This window comes from Phocoena phocoena, chromosome 15 (genome assembly GCF_963924675.1).
Source record: "Phocoena phocoena chromosome 15, mPhoPho1.1, whole genome shotgun sequence".
Taxonomy (NCBI): Eukaryota; Metazoa; Chordata; class Mammalia; order Artiodactyla; family Phocoenidae; genus Phocoena; species Phocoena phocoena.
In genome coordinates, this window is record NC_089233.1 from 66,201,175 (window position 1) to 66,222,093 (window position 20,919).

Consider the following 20,919-nt stretch of genomic DNA (forward strand, 5'->3'; position numbering starts at 1 on the left):
AAGCTTCCATTTTGGAGCCAGACAACATGGGTTCAAATCTAAGTTCCCACCACTCTCTCGAGGACATGACCTACTAAGTAAATTGATTAACCTCTCTGACACTTGGATTCTGCATAATAAATCAGAAATGAGAATAGTACCTTTTGCATAGCTTAGTAGTGAAGATTCAATGAGAAAATTGTGTACAGACTCAAGCCTACTGTTATTGATACACAATAAATTGGTGGCAGTTATTATTGTACCCTGCTTACTTTCATACCAGAATTTGAAGCAACTTACAGCAAAACAATATGGTGATACTAAATCTTAGCTTTGAGTAAGAATTTGTCAAAAGACAGATGTCAAACTGGGGGAAATATTTGCAGTGTAGAAGACAAAAAGGTAATATTCTTAATTTACAAAGAGCTCATAGAAATCAAAATGGGCAAAGGATAAGGCCAGGCAGTTCACACAGAGAGCAATACAAATGGTCAGTAAACATCAGAAAAGGTGTTTGATCTTATTCATAATAAAAATAAAAACATGCTAACCGAAAGAAGATCCCATTTTTCACCTACAAGGTTGTCATAATTTCTAAGTTGGATAATATCCAATCTGAGTGAGGATATGGGAAAACAGATATTCTTTTACACTATGTATGTAAAATTATACTTCCACTCTCAGTGTGTATGTATGATATATGTGTATGTGCATGTAAGTATTTCCCAGCACATTCTGGTTAATTAACTTACTTAAGGTCATGCCCTTGAGCAAGTACTTAAGGTCATGCCCTTGAGCAAGTGGTAGGAGCTTAGATTTGAACCTATGTTGTCTGACTCCAAAATGTAAGCTTTTCCTACTAAGTTACATGCTTCCCACATATAAAAGGTAATCATCAAAGCTTTTTGTATGTACAAAACACAGAGATACACACACATACACATACTGAGAGTGGAAGTTAATTGGTACAACCTTCTTGGAAGACAATTTGTCAATGTCTTTCAACATTTTATATGTCAATAGCTTTTGATTCACCACTTCCACTTCTAGGAATATGCCATAAGAATATATGTGCAAAAGTGTATCCATGCCAGAAATAAAGGTATACGTGCCAGGATACGTGTACATGGACGTTCATTGCAGCATTGTTTCTAATAGCAAAAACAACAAACAACCCCAAACTGGAACCCACCTAATATCCATGACTGGGGCATTAGTTAAATTATGATAAATAAGTTCAGTGGAATTCCTGACAGCCATTAAAAAAAAAAGTATGTGCTGATATGGAAAAATATAGTAGAGAATATATGTGTGTATATATTTACACACATGTATGTATATATACATACGTGTGTGTGTGTATATATATTGTTTTTCCCCTCCTGTAAGTGTACACAAGATACTAGTAGTTTTTTGTCCTTTGGGAGAGGTGAACAGGGTAGTGAGAGGAGTATGGGAAAAGAAATATTAGTACGTGCTCAATAAATATTTGTTGAGGACATTCATACCTATTTGTATAGTTTGGTTTTTACCATATGCATCCATTCCTTTTATTTTAAAATCCATTGGTGGAGGATGGAGAGAGTCAATAATAAAGTAGTGAAAGAAATTGACTCCTGTGGTTGAGCATGGACTCACCTTTGAGCTTCTTAACAGCCAAGGCAAAGAGGTAACTCAGGTAAAAAGCACAAAAAATTTATCAGGAAAGAGAAACATTATCTTGATCTCTAAAAGGAATCTAGCAGCCAAGGATTGGTCTAAACTCATATCTAGTCTTATCTGTCTACAGCTTAAAATTCATTGGTGGATCCTTGTCTCTTTTTTCTCCAGCCTTTCCCCACCTGACTGGCCTCTCCTCCTGCATGTGTATGTGATACGCCATCCAAACTGGCCTTTGCGTATATTGTTCCTTCTGCCTGGAGTGCTCTATCTTCTCTATCTAGTTGTCAGCCATGGCTTTTTAGTTTTGTTTTGTTTTAAGATTTTCAGTTGTTTGTTACCTCCAGTGGGAATTCCTCTAGGTCAGCTATACCTTGTCTGTGCTCCCCAGATCCCCTCTGCCTACCTCAGTGATGGAACTTGTCACACTGCACTTTAATTATTGTTTTGTTTTCCCCACTAAACACAGAGCTCCTTAAGGTTAGGGATACTATGTTGTTTGGAGGCCCTGATAACCAGGTGCTTGCCAGGCACAGAGGTAAGTGGTCAGTGAATGATTGAGTGAGTAATCTGAAATTTGGGTTCTACCTCTTTCACCAGTTAGCTGTGTGGACAAGTCACTTCTCTCTGGGCCTTGATTTTTCTATAGGTACAGTAAGAGATTTGGCCTAGATAATCTATGAGAACTCTCTGGCTGATTTTTTTTTTTCTTCCTCTATGGTTGTCAGATTGTCATATATATACATGGAAGTTGTTAGCAGTTGTCATGCTGAGTAATTTCAAAGTTTCAAAACTAAGCTTGTTAAAATTCACTGCATTTTTTATGGCCTGTCCCACATCTGTTCACCAGCTTGAAGAGATCAGAGCCACATCCAGTTGCTTGGCCCAAGATTGCAGAACTGATTATGTCCCCCACTCTTCCTTCCTCTAATCTTCTCTCCTTGACATACACAGAAGTTTGTTCTTTTTGTTGTTTTTGCCTGATGTGAACCTCCAAAGACGTCCCTTCTTATTATACTTTGTCACCCTGAGCTGAGCTGTCTTGGTTCCTTACCCTAGGTTCATGATGGTTTTTGCCTTCCTGTGAAGGCAGGTCCTATTCTGTCCACTCGCCACTTTCTGCCCTCATCTCACCCTACTCCTGTTCCGTGCCCCTTCCTTTTTATGAAGGTGGAGCTTATACCAGCTCAATCCCAGCTTTACATCGGAAGTTAGAAGAAAGATATTGGGGAGAACTTGGGGTCTTGAGAAGGTATAATACCTCTCTCCACAGCATATTTTAAGAAAAATTTATACTTAAAAAAGCGAATCTACTGACTAGAGGTATTTTATTCAAACTGATGGCTCCCTAAGAAAAAGTCATCCACTTACTCCCAAATGCAAAATATCTTTAAGGACCATTTTGTAACTGATGGTTTGAGAGCATATTACCAATGCAAGGGTGCTATTACTCTGAACTTGGGATAGGCACTATATACAAAAGGTGAAAGCTGTTCAAAGGCATTTGAAAAATACCCAGAGTTCAAGAGTGGTTTGTTTGTCTGGTCCCACCACCACCACCACCACCACCACCAAAAACTTGTATTGAGAGCCTGCTTTCTTCCCATTTATTCAGCAGGTATTTCTAAAGCACCTACTATGTGCTAGACATTGTTGTGGGACCAGGGATATACCAATGAACAAAGCAGACTAAAATCCCTTCCTTCAAGGAGCTTATATTCTAATTGAAGGGTGGCAGTGAACAAAACAAATAATTATACAGTATTTTAGAAGATAATGCATGCTGAAGAGAAAAATAAAGCAGTTAAGACTTGGAAATCGGTGGTGTTGGAGCACTGCATTTTTAAATAGGGTGGTCAAGAAAAAGCCTCATTGAGAAGATGACAGTTGAGTAAAACTAGATTTGAAGATTGAGCCATGCAGATAGTCTGGTGAGGAGCATCTCAGGCAAGGAAAACAGTAAGTACAGAGGCCCCAGGGCAGAAGCCTGTCTGACGTTAGAAACAGCATTTAGTCTGAGTGAGTGGGGAGCCATTAGAGGGTTTTACACAGAAGAACGATAGGGTCTGACTTAGGTTTTAACCTGAAGGATCATTCTGACTGCTCTATGGAGATCAGGCCAAAGCCGGCAAGGGTGGAAGCAGAGAGCCCCACAAGCAGGCTGCTGCGTATTCCAAGCACGAGGTGATGGTGCTGTGGACCAGTGTAATGGCAGTGGGGGTAGCAGTAGGAAGACATGGAGTCCTGGGTGTAATTTGAAACTACAGCTGACAAGGTTTCTGTGGGACGTGTGAGAAAGAAGAGAATCAAGGTTATCGCCACTGTTTTTGGCTTGAGAAACTGGAGGACCTGGTTGCCATTAACTCAGTGGAACAAACTGGGGACAGGCCTGAGGAGGGAGGTCAGGAGCTTGGTTCCAAAACCATGTTCAGTCCTGCTAGACAACCAAGTGGAGAGAGCAGGTAGACAGGTGAATTCATGAGCCTGTATTCAGAAAACAGGACTGGCCTATAGACACAAGTTTGGGAGTTGTCAGCACGTAAATGGTCTCTAAAGCTGTGGGACTAGATGAGATCCCCAGGGAGGTGAAAGTAGATAGAAGAAGGAGTAGGAGGTAGAAATAGAAGTCTAAAGACTGAGTAACTCTAGCATTAAGAGATTGGGGAAATGAAGTAGTGAGGAATGCTTCTCTGATATAAGTGAGGAAAATGACTTTTTGAGAACTCAAACTTTGGCATTTGAAGATGTTCAGTCAGTTTTCAAACAGAATATTTGTTGCCCGCCTGTGCCTGTGAGCACTTTATTTCAAAACAAACTTTACTCTGCCATCTCCTTTTCAACGTCATTATCCTTGGTTTTTTAAAATCCTTTTTAAAGAAAAGAACCTCTTTACAGCTGAAGCCTATGATATACCCTTCAACTACCCTTTTCTTCCCTGGCTAGAAGAATAGTATCTCATAATAGAAGCCTATAGGTTATGTGGACTGAAAAAACATTGTTATCCTTTTGAAGTCCTTACTGTCCTGCTGTCTTTAAACTTGAGGTAGGGATTTTAGGTGCACCAGAATGTAAGTGATAGCACTGGGACCCTTTCATATTTCTTATTTAATTCTCAGATATTTACCTGGGAAAGTTATACGGTAATTTGAGAATATGGTAGAACATGTCTTATTTGTTCGTTATGTGCTCACCTCATGGTTAGTATTCATACTCTATTTACCGGTTATTTCTGTACATGGGGGGATTAGTTTGAGGTTCTGTTGCAGACAATAAAACTCAATTAATTATAGGCAGAACAGAAATTCTAACTTAGTTTTGATTCACTTGCTCAAGTTGTCTTTGGGGATATAATCCCTTTTGAATATGTTTCTTGCACCGTATGTGAAAATCAGTTCCGTTTTCCATTGACACAATTTAGGTTCTTGTCTTATTAAGCAATAGCAGCAGTCAGGGAAGACCTACTTATTCCTCCTTCAGTAGAACCAGACCAGGCTTGAAGAGAGGTAATGATTACTGCTCTGATCACAGCATGTTCTCTTTTCTCCTTCCCAACCCAGAGCATGTCTGTTCGATCCTGGCTTCCCTCCTGCGGAACCTGAGAGGGCAGCAGCGGACCCGGCTTCTGAATAAATTCACTGAAAATGACAGTGAGAAGGTGGGTGCTTGTTGGACTGTAAAGATGGGACTGGGACCAATGGGAATAGAATCACTATCTCCCTGATGCGATCTGAGGAGTGCTGGGTTAAGTGTTCCTGCCCCAAAATATCTTCTCCAGCATCTGGGCTCCATTGGTTTGGATGTCAAAAGTTTTTCTGCCTCTCATCTCCTAATGCATCACCCTTGACCCCAAATATTTTGAAACCATTTCTGTACGCAACAGTGTACCATTATGGATCATTAAGATGAGGAGGAAAAGATCAGGTCAGTGCTTTAAAAATTCTTAATATGCAATGAAACCATTTGTTACCATGTAAGTAATACAAATAAGTGCAATTGTTGTTTGCAAAAAAGAAAGAAGCGGCCATTGGGTTAGGACACAGAACATCTTAGCAATCATGTCACCCTGGTGACATTACCTAATGTCTGTGCATCAGCTTCCTCATCTTTAAAATTAGGGTTGCTCTCTATCTTCCCTGCCTGCCTTATCACGTTTTCCTAATGTTTAAGGAAATAGTGGATATGAGAATACTTCGTAAACTGAAATATATAAGATCTTAGGGTCATCATCGTTAACCAGGGAAGGTTTGGGCACAGTCTTCCTGTCTGATGCTGTGTTGAAGCAACATCTACTATTAATCAATACAAGCTCCTGGGTAAATACCAGGGTTGCCAAGAACCATAGTGGTGCCAACCCAGTAAAAAGAGAGGTTAGAAGTTTAGGCTGGCTTCACAGTGTTCCTTCAATCTTTCGGAAGTCTTAGGGAAAAAATGAAACTTTCAAGCCCACTCAGTATTCCTCAGGCCATGTTTGAAGCATGACTTTTGCTAAGTTTGAAACTGATTTTTAGGTTATTGCTAAGCAAAAGTCAGGGGCTTCTTTTAAGTTGTGAAGGAGTTTTTCTTGCACTCTCTTCTGACTGAAAAGCAACGAAAGAGATTTTACTTAGACCGTTTTTAAAAAAAGATCAGCTCTGGGGCAGAATATGAACATGAAAGGTTTCAGTTTGAAAAAAGAAATTTCTGTATAGTTCTAAGTGAATATCAAGTATGTAACTTCATGCTTCTTCTCTGTGCAAGATGGGACTTGAATTTTTATTTATTTGTTTGTTTTTAACAATGTGAATTCAGGGGAGACCTAGAAGGGCTGGGAATGCATAGTGTCCTTCGGGAATGGCCTGTGTTCAAACTGCATCCATGCTAAGTGTTTGCTTTGTTCTGCCCGAGCCGTTTGATCCCTTCCTGATGTGTTCCGCAGCAAAGCTCATATCCAGAGTGAGAAGTGGTAGAGTGGCTCTCCCTTTGTGGGGAGTGACAGTAAGACGAATAGGAGCTCCCGTGTTCGCTTGCCTTGGTATGCTCTTTCTTTCTCACTCATGCCTGTGAAGTATCTCTCTTTCAGGTTGACAGGCTAATGGAATTGCATTTTAAATATCTGGATGCAATGCAGGTGGCCGACAAGAAGATTGAAGGGGAAAAACACGTATGTATCCCTGCCTGTCTTTTGCCAGCTATTGACTTGCACTCCATTGGGTCCCTTGTGCACCTCGTATCTCCCCACAGGACAGGCAAGGGCAAAGGTGCCATCTACCTTTGTGTGCCACCTAACATGTCGTAAGAGCTGAGCAGATGACAGTCCGCCAGTGATTATAACTGCCCTTTTAACAGGAGTGAAGTCCCTGAAGAGGATGGATGTGTATAATTGATCCCGGTCTGACCTGGGAGTCTGGGTGGTAGCACAAGTACCCTTGATAAGAGCTTCTCTTCGAAAATCTGACCAAAGCACAGTGCTGTGACTTGGTACCACAGTGGCAGAGTGTGTCTTGGCACACACACTTGCTGGCTTCTGTAGTCATAGGGAGGCACTGGAAGGAAACTGTGAGGTCATTGAATATACAGTTCCCTCATTTGCAGATGAAACCTGGAGACCTAGAGAAGGGAGCTCAAAGCTCTGCAGCACGGCCTGCAAACCGGGTCAGAGTGACTGAGCCGCATTGTCTGATGAGGTGGTTGCTGAGGGAGATGAAACCTGCTAGATGTTTTTTCTTGACAAGCCATACTTACCTAGGGTGTTATCCTACCTCCTGTATTTTTCATCTGCTTCTATTTTGTTCTCTGCTATCTCTGTCCTCAGCTGATTTCTCATCTGTCCCTTTAATCGGGGCAGGTTTTCATATTGGTTAATGTCTGATTTGTATTCTCTCTTTTTGTTTTTGGCTGCGTTGGGTCTTTGTTGCTGCGTGTGGACTTTCTCTAGTTGCGGCGAGCAGGGGCTACTCTTCGTTGTGGTGCGCGGGCTTCTCATTGCGGTGGCTTCTCTTGTGGAGGAGCACGGGCTTCAGTAGTTGCAGCACGTGGGCTCAGTAGTTGCAGCACGTGGGCTCTAGGGCGCTCGGGCTCAGTAGTTGTGGCACACAGGCTCAGTAGTTGTGGCTCGTGGGCTCTAGAGCACAGGCTCAGTAGTTGTGGTGCACGGGCTTAGTTGCTCTATGGCATGTGGGATCTTCCTGGACCAGGGATCAAACCTATGTCCCCTGCATTGGCAGGCAGATTCTTAACCACTGCACCACCAGGAAAGTACCCTCAGTCTATGGTCACGTTGCACAATGATCCTTTCTTTTGCTTTTTTCAAAGTCTGTAGTAGAGCCCATTTTCTTCGTGATCTGGATTTGCTATATCACTCTATTTTCTTTTCACTCTTCTTGCCTTAAAGACACACTGGAGGCTTTTGAGCCTCCCTGGTCGGAGAGCCTGCTTCAGCACCCCTCCCATCTGTGTTGGGGCAGGCCAGCCATGAGGCAGAGCTGTGTACATTGGGAATTACACTAGCATCTTCCCTCAAGTTGTGCCTCAGGCCAGGGTGAGAGACTAGAGCTTGGGGAAAACAGTGACCTTGTTGTCTGTGCCCTTCTAAGCCACCCATTCCCTTTCACAAACTATACCTTCATTTATGAATACCAGCAGATAGGTAACCATATGTATCATTCTTGTGATTTCCCTGTGCTCTCTAAACCTAGTAAGTCCTCAGATGTTCGTTGATTGATTGACTGGGACTTTCTTCTTTAATGTGGTGATACTATTACAGGGTAAATGGCAGAGACTCTGAATTCTGAGGCTGGACTTCAGATACCAGCATGTTCCACACACAGTCCTTTCATTCCACACACCTCACCCCCTTTATTTTATTCTTTGATTAAACTTTCCTCTTCCCTTTTTTTCTCCATTCACAGTAACTTGTACATGGTCGACACTTAGTGATTGTTAAAGTGCCAAAGTATATATTCTTCATCTTTGACTGAATGATAATCAGAAACAAATTGAACTTTCCCTAGACTTTTGTAGGGAAACAGCCATGGGACAGTTAGAACTCCTGCTCTGACGGAATTCCCCAAGTTATCTGCTGAAGGAGATTTTTAGGGCTGGTTGAAGGCGCACCTGGGAGTCCGAGGGCTAGGATTTTAGTGCGGGCATGCACCTCACAATCACTGCCTCGCCACACCTTGTCACTGCGCCTTGTGTAGCCCCAGATTCTTAGCCATAATGTGGCATCAGCAAAGGCGGTCTCTCAAATCCCCTCCAACTTAACGTTTTCCCTCAGATTCAGGTGAGCATACTGTGGTAACTGCCATTTTTTGAAAATGAAATGGGTTAAAAGCACAATGAGAGGTTGATCAGCGACTGTCTTCATGGAGTGCCAGCAGCAGCCTAGTAGAAAGGTGTGCATGAGGTAAGGGGTCAGATAAGCCTGGATTTGAATTTGAGCTCTGCTGCTTCCTAGCTCTGAGACCTTGGGCAAATGAGTTGACCTCTCCGAGCTGTGATTTTCTCATCTGTAAAATGGTCATAACACCTCCCTTTCAGTGCTATCATAAACTATGTATTTACTTTGCTCAATAAGTAGAAGCTACTGCTGTTGTTAGATTTTCCTAGCTTCCCTTGGAATTCCCATGTAACTTTTAAGTATGCCAGGCAGTCCTTTTCCTAAGAGCATCCTCCTTACCAGATAACCCAGAAGGAGTTGTCCTAGCAGACCAGAGCATTGGCACCATCAGATGCTTCATCTGAGGTGAACCTGGAATAGACTTTGGTTTTTGTTTGGTTTTTTTTGGGGGGGAGGGTGTTGTTTTCTTTTGTTTTGTTTTTTGAGAGAGACCAGAGGAAGCTGTTGGGCATCAGGGAGCAGGAATCTAAGAAAAAAAAAAAAAAGGTCATGAAGAACCTAGGGGTAAGAGGGGAATAAAGACACAGACCTACTACAGAATGGACTTGAGGATACGGGGAGGGGGAAGGGTAAGCTGGGACGAAGTGAGAGAGAGGCATGGACATATATACACTACCAAACGTAAGACAGATAGCTAGTGGGAAGCAGCCGCATAGCACAGGGAGATCAGCTCGGTGCTTTGTGACCACCTAGAGGGGTGGGATAGGGAGGGTGGGAGGGAGACGCAAGAGGGAAGAGATATGGGGACATATGTATATGTATAACTGATTCACTTTGTTATAAAGCAGAAACTAACACACCATTGTAAAGCAATTATACTTCAATAAAGATGTTAAGAAAAAAAGAAACTTGAGCTGCTTCCTACAAGATTATCTATTATCAGCATTGAAGAGGGTGTGAAATTGATTAGCACTGACAGAGAGTAATGGCTGCAGCCACTCGCCAGCATTCACGGTGCTTCTGTGTGCCACAGGCGCAGGGCCCCGCCATTCCCTGACAAACACCTGTCTCCTTGATGCCAAGGCTGTTTTGCTGGGCACTGGCAAACGTTCCAACGCTATTAGCGCTCAGCAGCCTCAGTGTTGCTGGGAGAGTCGTGGCGGGGGGCGGGGTGCGGGGGGGGAGGGACGTGTGTGTGAGCAGCGCTCTCTGCCAGCACTCAGGCTCATCCTGCCAGATGAAGCCACCTCACAGGTATGAAGTGACCTGGAACAAACCACCTCATTTCGTCTCTCCTTCATGCAGCCTACTCTCTTAAGTCTCTCTTAAACGATTTGTTGCCTCACCCCACCCCACCCCCGTTAAACTTGGATGTCCTACACCTACTGGGAATTCAGCAAATATTTGTTGACCTGAATTGAATACTTTTTTCTCAGGCATTTGATAACGTTGACTGTCATATCCATAATGAATAAATATCTCATATACTCTGCCAAGTCTGCAACAAAAAACACCTTAAATAATAGGGTCAGGTATTGACCAAGAGAAAGGGGATCAAGTATTGACATTTTTAGTGTCTCGGAGCCACTATCTTCCCTGCAAACTTCAGATTCCCATGGGCACGGTGCAAGTGTCCATGGTTTGCAGTTGACCAAAATTCACTGAAAAGAATCCAGTCATTTGGCAGATGTTTCTCAGGCACCTGCTCTGTGCAAGGCACTAAGCTAGGCACTGGCTGGGGGTGAACACAGGTGGAAGTGTCAAAAGAAGAATGGGCCCCAGGAGTACTGCTGCTGCTGCTGAGGGCTGGAAGAATCCAAGGAGCAGGGGGGAAGCCATCTGCACCTCGAGTCACCCCTAACAGTTTTGTGGATGAGGCAGAATTCAAGCTGAACCTTAAAAGGAGGAGACATATAAGCCATTTCCAGACTAGAGACGAACAGGAGCAAAGGAGGGGCAGTGGGAAGCCAAGTTAAGTTTTGGGGCGAGTGGTAAGTTATACTCCAGGGCAGAAGGTGTGAGGGGGGAGCATGGGCTTTAGAGCCAGGCTTCTTCTGGGTCTCCAACTGCGGACAAATAGCCTAACTTCCCCAGCTTTATTTTCTTCCTTTCTGGTGTTTTGTTTTTAAGGTATACGTCCCAACCTCTGGGTCTGTGAGGAATTACATATTTAGGAATTTGGTGACATAGCTATAACACACGTGAAAGCTGCTTCCACAGGTCCTGGCCTGTAGAGGTGGCCAGAGAACCTTTAGTTTTCTTTTCTCTGTGAGCGCTGTTGCTACCACCGCCTCTCTGCACACATGATTTTCTTCCTTCCCTAATACTGCAAGATTTTGTGTGATCTGAGTCCCCTCTACTTCTCCCACTTCCTCTCCTGCTGCTGTGCGTTAAGTTCCAGCTGTATAGCCTTTGCATTTGCTTCTCCCCCTGTCCTGCCTCTTCTCACACTGGTGCCTCCTTCTACTTTCAGGTCTCAGCCTAAATGTCGCCCCGCAGAGAGCTTTTCAGTGACACCCATATGTAAAGTAGTGTCCCCATGCCAGTGCTTCTTCGTAACCTGTAATTATTTTATATGTTCGTTTACTCTCTGTCTCTACGACTCTAATCTCTTGTTCATCATATTCTTAGGACCTACATAGTGATTAACATGCAGTAAATGAAGGACAACTACTCATGAGATAAAATTAATATTTGTCCATGGGTATTAAGGAAGATAGAGGGTCCTGAGTTTTCTACATTACATCTAAACTCTCATTTTAACCCTAATTTTTGTTTTCTCTGAATAGCCCCATCATCAAAAAAATATTTTTTACAACTGTGTAAATTCTGTGGCATACCTGTAGCTATATTAAACGCAGAAAGATACTCCTATTTAGAAGAGTCTACAGGACAAACTGATAATTGTATACATACTCAGTTCAAGTCGCATTACCTCCAGTAATCTGTAACTAGGAAAGAGTTTCACGTCTTGGGCAGTTGCCCAATGCTTTCACGTTATATTCAGTGTCCATGCGACTTCAGGGCCACAGTGTATCTGAACATACCCTTGGGCTTCCTGGTTAACCTTTTAAAGGTCATGTAATTCTTCAGACTCTTCTAGTGAGCAGCAGTTCTCTGTGATCTATAAATACCCAGGGTGCTTGTCTCAGCAGCTTTCACCTGACTCCCCAAGCAACAAAAAGCCCAGAAAATGCCAAGGTCCCTGTTGTTGGGAAGATATCCTGACTTCTCATGGGTTCCTTCTGGCTTCTGTTGGTTAAATGTACAGAAATGCCAGGCTTCTGAGTGTCAGAAGTAAGGCATAATTATATAGATACTGGCAGGGATTTTAAAAGAAGGAGGAGAGCCTTGAAGAGAGGTTTTCCTTTTTTTAGTTCCTAGGAAAATTATTCTCAGCACGTTTATTCAATAAAGTGTTCTCGCCACATACTTTGCACCATAATGACTTACAAATTGTATGCTAATTTTGCCACAGTTAAATCATCCCAGGCTTTATCCTGGAAAGAGAAAGAGGGACTCCTTGTAATGAAACAGTATCCACAGGCCTGTGATGTCTGAAACAGACTTTGACTATTTCCTTAGCATTTGAAACTCATTTAAGGATTTGTACAAAGGGGGTAAAGCGCAGGAATGAATGAGTGGGATTGGTGATCGTAAAGCACTGGTAGGTGTGTAGACAGTGGAAGTGTGAGACTGCTGTCAAGTCTTCTGCTGACTGCTGGAAACTCCTGGGCAAGCCTAAGAAAAGGGAGTCCTGCTGAGAGTCCCTCTCAGCTGTTCTTGAAACAGTGGTTCCCAAACTTCTCAGTCTATAAACTTGGCAGAACACAGCTGACAGTCAGTAGAAGCCAGAGGTGGTGGGGCAGGGGATGCTATGGTGTTTTTCCCTGTCCTGCTTGCCTCTTTCCTAGATGCAGATTTAGCCATATGCCCCTTCACCCGCTCTCTCCTGCCTCCCTGCCCGCGCCCTTCCCGATCACAGTCATCCTTCCTACCATTGGAGGAGAAGTTCTGGCCCCCTACCTCTGACTCTTACCTTGCAGTGTAGCCTTGAGCACTCTGTTTTGCTTTTCTCATCCTCTCTGTCCTCTCTCAGTGGGGTCCATAGTCTCCCAACTTCACAGAAGCCCTGGTTCTCTCAAGGCTGGCTTATATGTTGTGAAAATTCAGATGAATAGTCTAGTAGTCTAGTTTGTTTATTTTTAGTGAATTTGGAAATGGATGGCCTACCTGTGACGGAGGCATCATGGTACCATAGAAGGAACATGAACCCAGGGGTCATACAGCCAAAGGTTAAATCCCAGCTCTGCCACACACAAATTCTGTCCTTTGGGGAAATGCCTTGCCCTGTGTGTGTATGTGTATTAGTTTTCATGATAGTTTTATTAGAGGGTCATTTTGAAGATTAATGAGATTGTTTGTAAAAACCTGGCACATGCTCATGTGTTAAGGCTGGCCTAACACCTAGTTTTCCCTTTGTGGGCAAACTCTGGCCTGATATCCTTGGATTCTTATTAGAACTGCTATCAGTTAGCTGTATATTCTCAAAAAAAAAAAATCCCTTTTACTAATCCTCCAGCCTCTGTTTCCCCTGCTGAAAGTGACGTGCAGTCCTAGGATCTTCTCTAACAGTCTGCCCTATTTCAGAAGCTCTTGGAGGAAGATTCTGTTTTGCTGTTGCTTGTGCCTCCCCCAACTCCACATACCTATCTCTCCCTTTGCTTTGGAAGAAAAAAGGAAATTGGCCTTTTCTCAATGGTGGGGCAATTCCTGCCCATGACTACAGACAGTAACTGTGACCCCTGCTGGGTTTCTGAGTCATGTCCTCTCTCATTAAGAAAAGAGGGATTCCTATTGGCTTCATAGCAGATTCTTTTATGGCTGTCTCCTTCCATCAGCGAGGGGCAGCTCGCTGCCTGTCAGGGGCAGATTAGGAGTAGCATCCACACGCTCATTTGGAGGCTTGCGACTTGCCTGCGGAGAGAGATAGAGGCACCTGGAAAGGTAGTGATTTGGTAGTGCTCCGGAAGACAGATGAACATTTAAAGTGAGGATGTGGCTGGAGGAGGGTTAGAACACACACACACACAGCCCTGCAGAAATGGCACCTTGATGCCACACGTACCACCTCCTTGTATGTCTTTGGAGACGAAGCTGTTTATTTTAGCAGCCCCCAAACAGGCTTATGCTGCTGTGAATTGCAATCTGTTCTATTTAATGAGCTATTCACTGAATTACCATCTAAGTTTTTTATTCTAGCCCTCTCTTATGGAATGAACAAAATAAAACCTTTCAGAGTGGCTTTTTTTTTTTTTTGATTTAACTCTCCCAAGTTGCATGTGGAATTTGCTGGTCTAGCTATAGATTCCCACCCCCCTCTTTTTTTTTTTTTTTAAAGTTTCTTCAATTTATAAGGAAAAGACAGGCAAAGGAGCCAGACGACCTTACATTTAATGCTGCTGGTTTGCAGTAGTTCACAGATATGGCATAAAGAACTCATATGCTCATATGCTAATACTAGAAAAAGTCTATAAAACAAAGACTTTTTCCTTCTTTGAACTATGGAAGTGCTCATAGGCTTGGAGCCAGACTTGTGTGGGTTTTTATCCTGTCTCCAGCACTTAGCTCTGAGCTTTGTGACCTTTGGAGAGTTCTCCAACTCTTCTAAGCCTCAGTTTCTCATTTGAAAGTGAAAATCGTAACGATTCTTACCTCTTGGGGTTTAAGGAAAAATGAGAAATCCATGAAAGTGCTTATTAGCACAGTGCCTGGCAGACAGTAAGGACTCAGGAAATTGTGCTGTTTTTATTCAATTTTTGCTGCCCATCCCTTGTCAGACTGAAGGGACTAACAGAAAAAGGTTTTGGAGTAGGAAATCATGTTCCAGTCAAGTCTCTAACTGAAACTCAGTGACAGTCATTTGACATCTATCTCAATTTTTCCATCTGTAAGATCTGAAAATGGTGTTTGCTGTACATACCCAACACCAGGCATATACAACAAGTGAGGTTAATGCAGATCCGCAGCTTTGAAAAGTAAAAAATCCTGTATGTGGAGTTGTCATTGCTTCACAGAGAAAACGGTCACCTTCACTCTTCTCAAATGTGAGAGTTGAATGAATTGATTTGTGGAAGACATCCTTTAAATCTTAACTCTCCTGTCATATTTCAAATACAATTCAATGTATATATAGATTTTCACTTTGAAATTTTGTAAAGTACGGCATCTCTACAATACTTAAGGAGGTTACTGATTTTTTGGAATTTCTCTTTAATCTCTATTAATCATATTCCCATTTTTTTTTACATCTTTATTGGAGTATAATTGCTTTACAATGGTGTGTTAGTTTCTGCTTTATAACAAAGTGAATCAGTTATACATATACATATGTTCCCATATCTCTTCCCTTTTGCGTCTCCCTCCCTCCCACCCTCCCTATCCCACCTCTCCAGGCGGTCACAAAGCACCGAGCTGATCTCCCTGTGCTATGTGGCTGCTTCCCACTAGCTATCTATTTTACGTTTGGTAGTGTATATATGTCCATGCCACTCTCTCACTTTGTCACAGCTTACCGTTCCCCCTCCCCATATCCTCAAGTCCATTCTCTAGTAGCTTTGTGTCTTTATTCCTGTCTTACTCCTAGGTTCTTCATGACATTTTTTTTCTTAAATTCCATATATATGTGTTAGCATACGGTATTTGTCTTTCTCTTTCTGACTCACTTCACTCTGTATGACAGAGTCTAGGTCCATCCACCTCATTACAAATAGCTCAATTTCATTTATTTTTATGGCTGAGTAATATTCCATTGTATGTATGTGCCACATCTTCTTTATCCATTCATCCGATGATGGACACTTAGGTTGTTTCCATCTCCAGGCTATTGTAAATAGAGCTGCAATGAACATTTTGGTACATGACTCTTTTTGAATTTTGGTTTTCTCAGGGTATATGCCCAGTAGTGGGATTGCTGGGTCATATGGTAGTTCTATTTGTCGTTTTTTAAGGAACCTCCATACTGTTCTCCATAGTGGCTGTACCAATTCACATTCCCACCAGCAGTGCAAGAGTGTTCCCTTTTCTGCACACCCTCTCCAGCATTTATTGTTGCTAGATTTTTTGCTGATGGCCACTCTGACTGGTGTGAGATGATATCTCATTGTAGTTTTGATTTGCATTTCTCTAATGATTAATGATGTTGAGCATTCTTCCGTGTGTTTGTTGGCAACCTGCATATCTTCTTTGGAGAAATGTCTGTTTAGCTCTTCTGCCCATTTTTGGATTGGGTTGTTTGTTTCTTTGTTATTGAGCTGCATGAGCTGCTTGTAAATTTTGGAGATTAATCCTTTGTCAGTTGCTTCATTTGCAAATATTTTCTCCCATTCTGAGGGTTGTCTTTTGGTCTTGTTTATGGTTTCCTTTGCTGTACAAAAGCTTTGAAGTTTCATTAGGTCCCATTTGTTTATTTTTGGTTTTATTTCCATTTCTCTAGGAGGTGGGTCAAAAAGGATCTTGCTGTGATTTATGTCATAGAGTGTTTTGCCTATGTTTTCCTCTAAGAGTTTGATAGTTTCTGGCCTTACATTTAGGTCTGTAATCCATTTTGAGCTTATTTTTATGTATGGTGTTAAGGAGTGATCTAATCTCATACTTTTATATGTACCTGTCCAGTTTTCCCAGCATCACCTATTGAAGAGGCTGTCCTTTCTCCACTGTACATTCCTGCCTCCTTCATCAAAGATAAGGTGACCAATATGTGCGTGGGTTTATCTCTGGCCTTTCTATCCTGTTCCATTGATCTATATTTCTGTTTTTGTGCCAGTACCATACTGTCTTGATTACTGTAGCTTTGTAGTATAGTCTGAAGTCAGGGAGCCTGATTCCTCCAGCTCCATTTTTCGTTCTCAAGATTGCTTTGGCTACTCGGGGTCTTTTGTGTTTCCATACAAATTGTGAAATTTTTTGTTCTAGTTCTGTGAAAAATGCCAGTGGTAGTTTGATAGGGATTGCATTGAATCTGTAGATTGCTTTTGGTAGTAGAGTCATTTTCACAATGTTGATTCTTCCAATCCAAGAACATGGTATATCTCTCCATCTATTTGTATCATCTTTAATTTCTTTCATCAGTGTCTTATAATTTTCTGCATAGAGGTCCTTTGTCTCCTTAGGTAGGTTTATTCCTAGATATTTTATTCTTTTTGTTGCAATGGTAAATGGGAGTGTTTTTCTTGATTTCACTTTCAGATTTTTCATCATTAGTGTATAGGAATGCCAGAGATTTCTGTGCATTAATTTTGTATCCTGCTACTTTACCAAATTCATTGATTAGCTCTAATAGTTTTCTGGTAGCATCTTTAGGATTCTCTATGTATAGTATCATGTCATCTGCAAACAGTGACAGCTTTACTTCTTTTCCGATTTGGATTCCTTTTATTTCCTTTTCTTCTCTGATTGCTGTGGCTAAAACTTCCAAAACTATGTTGAATAAGAGTGGTGAGAGTGGGCAACCTTGTCTTGTTCCTGATCTTAGTGGAAATGCTTTCAGTTTTTCACCATTGAGGATGATGTTGGCTGTGGGTTTGTCATATGTGGCCTTTATTATGTTGAGGAAAGTTCCCTCTATGCCTACTTTCTGGAGGGTTTTTATCATAAATGGGTGTTGAATTTTCTCGAAAGCTTTCTCTGCATCTATTGAGATGATCATATGGTTTTTCTCCTTCAATTTGTTAATATGGTGTATCATGTTGATTGATTTGCGTATATTGAAGAATCCTTGCATTCCTGGAATAAACCCCACTTGATCATGGTGTATGATCCTTTTAATGTGCTGTTGGATTCTGTTTGCTAGTATTTTGTTGAGGATTTTTGCATCTATGTTCATCAGTGATCTATTTTTGCATCTATGTTCATCAGTGATATTGGCCTGTAGTTTTCCTTGTCTGGTTTTGGTATCAGAGTGATGGTGGCCTCGTAGAATGAGTTTGGGAGTGTTCCTCCCTCTGCTGTATTTGGAAGAGTTTGAGAAGGACAGGTGTTAGCTCTTCGCTAAATGTTTGATAGAATTCGCCTGTGAAGCCATTTGGTCCTGGCCTTTTGTTTGTTTGTTTCCTTGTCTGGTTTTGGTATCAGGGTGATGGTGGCCTCCTAGAATGAGTTTGGGAGTGTTCCTCCCTCTGCTGTATTTTGGAAGAGTTTGAGAAGGACAGGTATTAGCTCTTCTCTAAATGTTTGATAGAATTCACCTGTGAAGCCATTTGGTCCTGGCCTTTTGTTTGTTGGAAGATTTTTAATCACAGTTTCAATTTCAGTGGTTGTGATTCATCTGTTCATATTTTCTATTTCTTCCTGATTCAGTCTTGGCAGGTTGTGCATTTCTAAGAATTTGTCCATTTCTTCCAGGTTTTCCATTTTATTGGCATAGAGTTGCTTGTAGTAATCTCTCATGATCTTGTGTATTTCTGCAGTGTCAGTTGTTACTTCTCCTTTTTCATTTCTAATTCTATTGATTTGAGTCTACTCCCTTTTTTTCTTGATGAGTCTGGCTAATGGTTTATCAATTTTGTTTATCTTCTCAAAGAACCAGCTTTTAGTTTTATTGATCTTTGCTATCGTTTCCTTCATTTCTTTTTCATTTATTTCTGATCTGATTTTTATGATTTCTTTCCTTCTCCTAACTTCGGGGTTTTTTGGTTCTTCTTTCTCTAATTGCTTTAGGTGCAAGGTTAGGTTGTTTATTCGAGATGTTTCCTGTTTCTTAAGGTAGGCTTGTATTGCTATCAACTTCCCTCTTAGAACTGCTTTTGCTGCATCCCATAGGTTTTGGGTCGTTGTGTCTCCATTGTCATTTGTTTCTAGGTATTTTTTGATTTCCTCTTTGATTTCTTTAGGGATCACTTTGTTATTAAGTAGTGTATTGTTTAGCTTCCACGTGTTTGTATTTTTTACAGATCTTTTCCCGTAATTGATATCTAGTCTCATAGCGTTGTGGTCGGAAAAGATACTTGATACAATTTCAGTTTTCTTAAATTTACCAAGGCTTGATTTGTCACCTAAGATATGATCTATCCTGGAGAATGTTCCATGAGCACTTGAGAAAAATGTGTATTCTGTTGTTTTGGGATGGAATGTCCTATAAATATCAATTAAGTCCATCTTGTTTAATGTATCATTTAAAGCTTGTGTTTCCTTATTTATTTTCATTTTGGATGATCTGTCCATTGGTGAAAGTGGGGTGTTAAAGTCCCCTACTATGAATGTGTTACTGTTGATTTCCCCTTTTATGGCTGTTAGTATTTGCCTTATGTATTGAGGTGCTCCTATGCTGGGTGAATAAATATTTACAATTGTTATATCTTCTTGGATCAATCCATTGATCATTATGTAGTGTCCTTCTTTGTCTCTTCTAATAGTCTTTATTTTAAAGTCTATTTTGTCTGATATGAGAATTGCTACTCCAGCTTTCTTTTGGTTTCCATTTGCATGGAATATCTTTTTCCATCCCCTCACTTTCAGTCTGTATGTGTCTCTAGGTCTGAAGTGGATCTCTTGTAGACAGCATATATATGGGTCTTGTTTTTGTATCCATTCAGCCAGTCTGTGTCTTTTGGTGGGAGCATTTAATCCATTTACATTTAAGGTAATTATCGATATGGATGTTCCTATTCCCATTTTCTTAATTGTTTTGGGTTTGTTATTGTAGGTCTTTTCCTTCTCTTGTGTTTCTTGCCTAGAGAAGATCCTTTAGCATTTGTTGTAAAGCTGGTCTGATGGTGCTGAACTCTCTCAGCTTTTGCTTGTCTGTAAAGGTTTTAATTTCTCCATCAAATCTGAATGAGATCCTTGCTGGGTAGAGTAATCTTGGTTGTAGGTTTTTCTCCTTCATCACTTTAAATATGTCCTGCCAGTCTCTTCTGGCTTGCAGAGTTTCTGCTGAAAGATCAGGTGTTAACCTTATGGGGATTCCCTTGTGTGTTATTTGTTGTTTTTCCCTTGCTGCTTTTAATATGTTTTCTTTGTATTTAATTTTTGACAGTTTGATTACTATGTGTCTTGGCGTGTTTCTCCTTGGATTTATCCTGTATGGGACTCTCTGTGCTTCCTGGACTTGATTAACTATTTCCTTTCCCATATTAGGGAAGTTTTCAACTATAATCTCTTCAAATATTTTCTCAGTCCCTTTCTTTTTCTCTTCTTCTTCTGGAACCCCTATAATTTGAATGTTGGTGTGTTTAATGTTGTCCCAGAGATCTCTGAGACTGTCCTCAGTTCTTTTCATTCTTTTTTCTGCTCTGCAGTAGTTATTTCCACTATTTTATCTTCCAGGTCACTTCTCCGTTCTTCTGCCTCAGTTATTCTGCTATTGATCCCATCTAGAGTATTTTTAATTTCATTTATTGTGTTGTTCACCGTTGCTTGTTTCATCTTTAGTTCTTCTAGGTCCTTGTTAAATGTTTCTTGTATTTTCTCCATTCTATTTCAAAGATTTTGGATCATCTTTACTATCATTATTCTGAATTCTTTTTCAGGTACACTGCCTATTTCCTCTTCATTTGTTAGGTCTGGTGGGTTTTTATCTTGCTCCTTCATCTGCTGTGTGTTTTTCTGTCTTCTCATTTTGCTTATCTTACTGTGTCTGGGGTCTCCTTTTTGCAGGCTGCAGGTTGGTAGTTCCCATTGTTTTTGGTGTCTGTCCCCAGTGGCTAAGGTTGGTTCAGTGGGGTGTGTAGGCTTCCTGGTGGAGGGGACTAGTGCCTGTGTTCTGGTGGATGAGGCTGGATCTTGTCTTTCTGGTGGGCAGGTCCACGTCTGGTGGTGTGTTTTGGGGTGTCTGTGGACTTATGATTTCAGGCAGCCTCTCTGATAATGGGTGGGTTTGTGTTCCTGTCTTGCTAGTTGTTTGGCATAGGGTGTCCAGCGCTGTAGCTTGCTTGTCGTTGAGTGAAGCTGGGTGTTAGTGTTGA

The 20,919-nt window shown here is 41.5% G+C and overlaps 1 protein-coding gene across 1 annotated transcript in view; it reads left to right on the forward strand.

The window, feature by feature from the left end:
* The window catches only part of CTNNBL1 (catenin beta like 1), a 169,071-nt gene that overhangs the window by 129,026 nt on the left and 19,126 nt on the right, over positions 1 to 20,919 (forward strand). The window contains exons 12-13 of the mRNA XM_065892012.1: positions 5,196 to 5,293; positions 6,698 to 6,778. Coding sequence (XP_065748084.1) covers positions 5,196 to 5,293; positions 6,698 to 6,778 — 179 coding nt within the window. The remainder of the gene's footprint in view (positions 1 to 5,195; positions 5,294 to 6,697; positions 6,779 to 20,919) is intronic.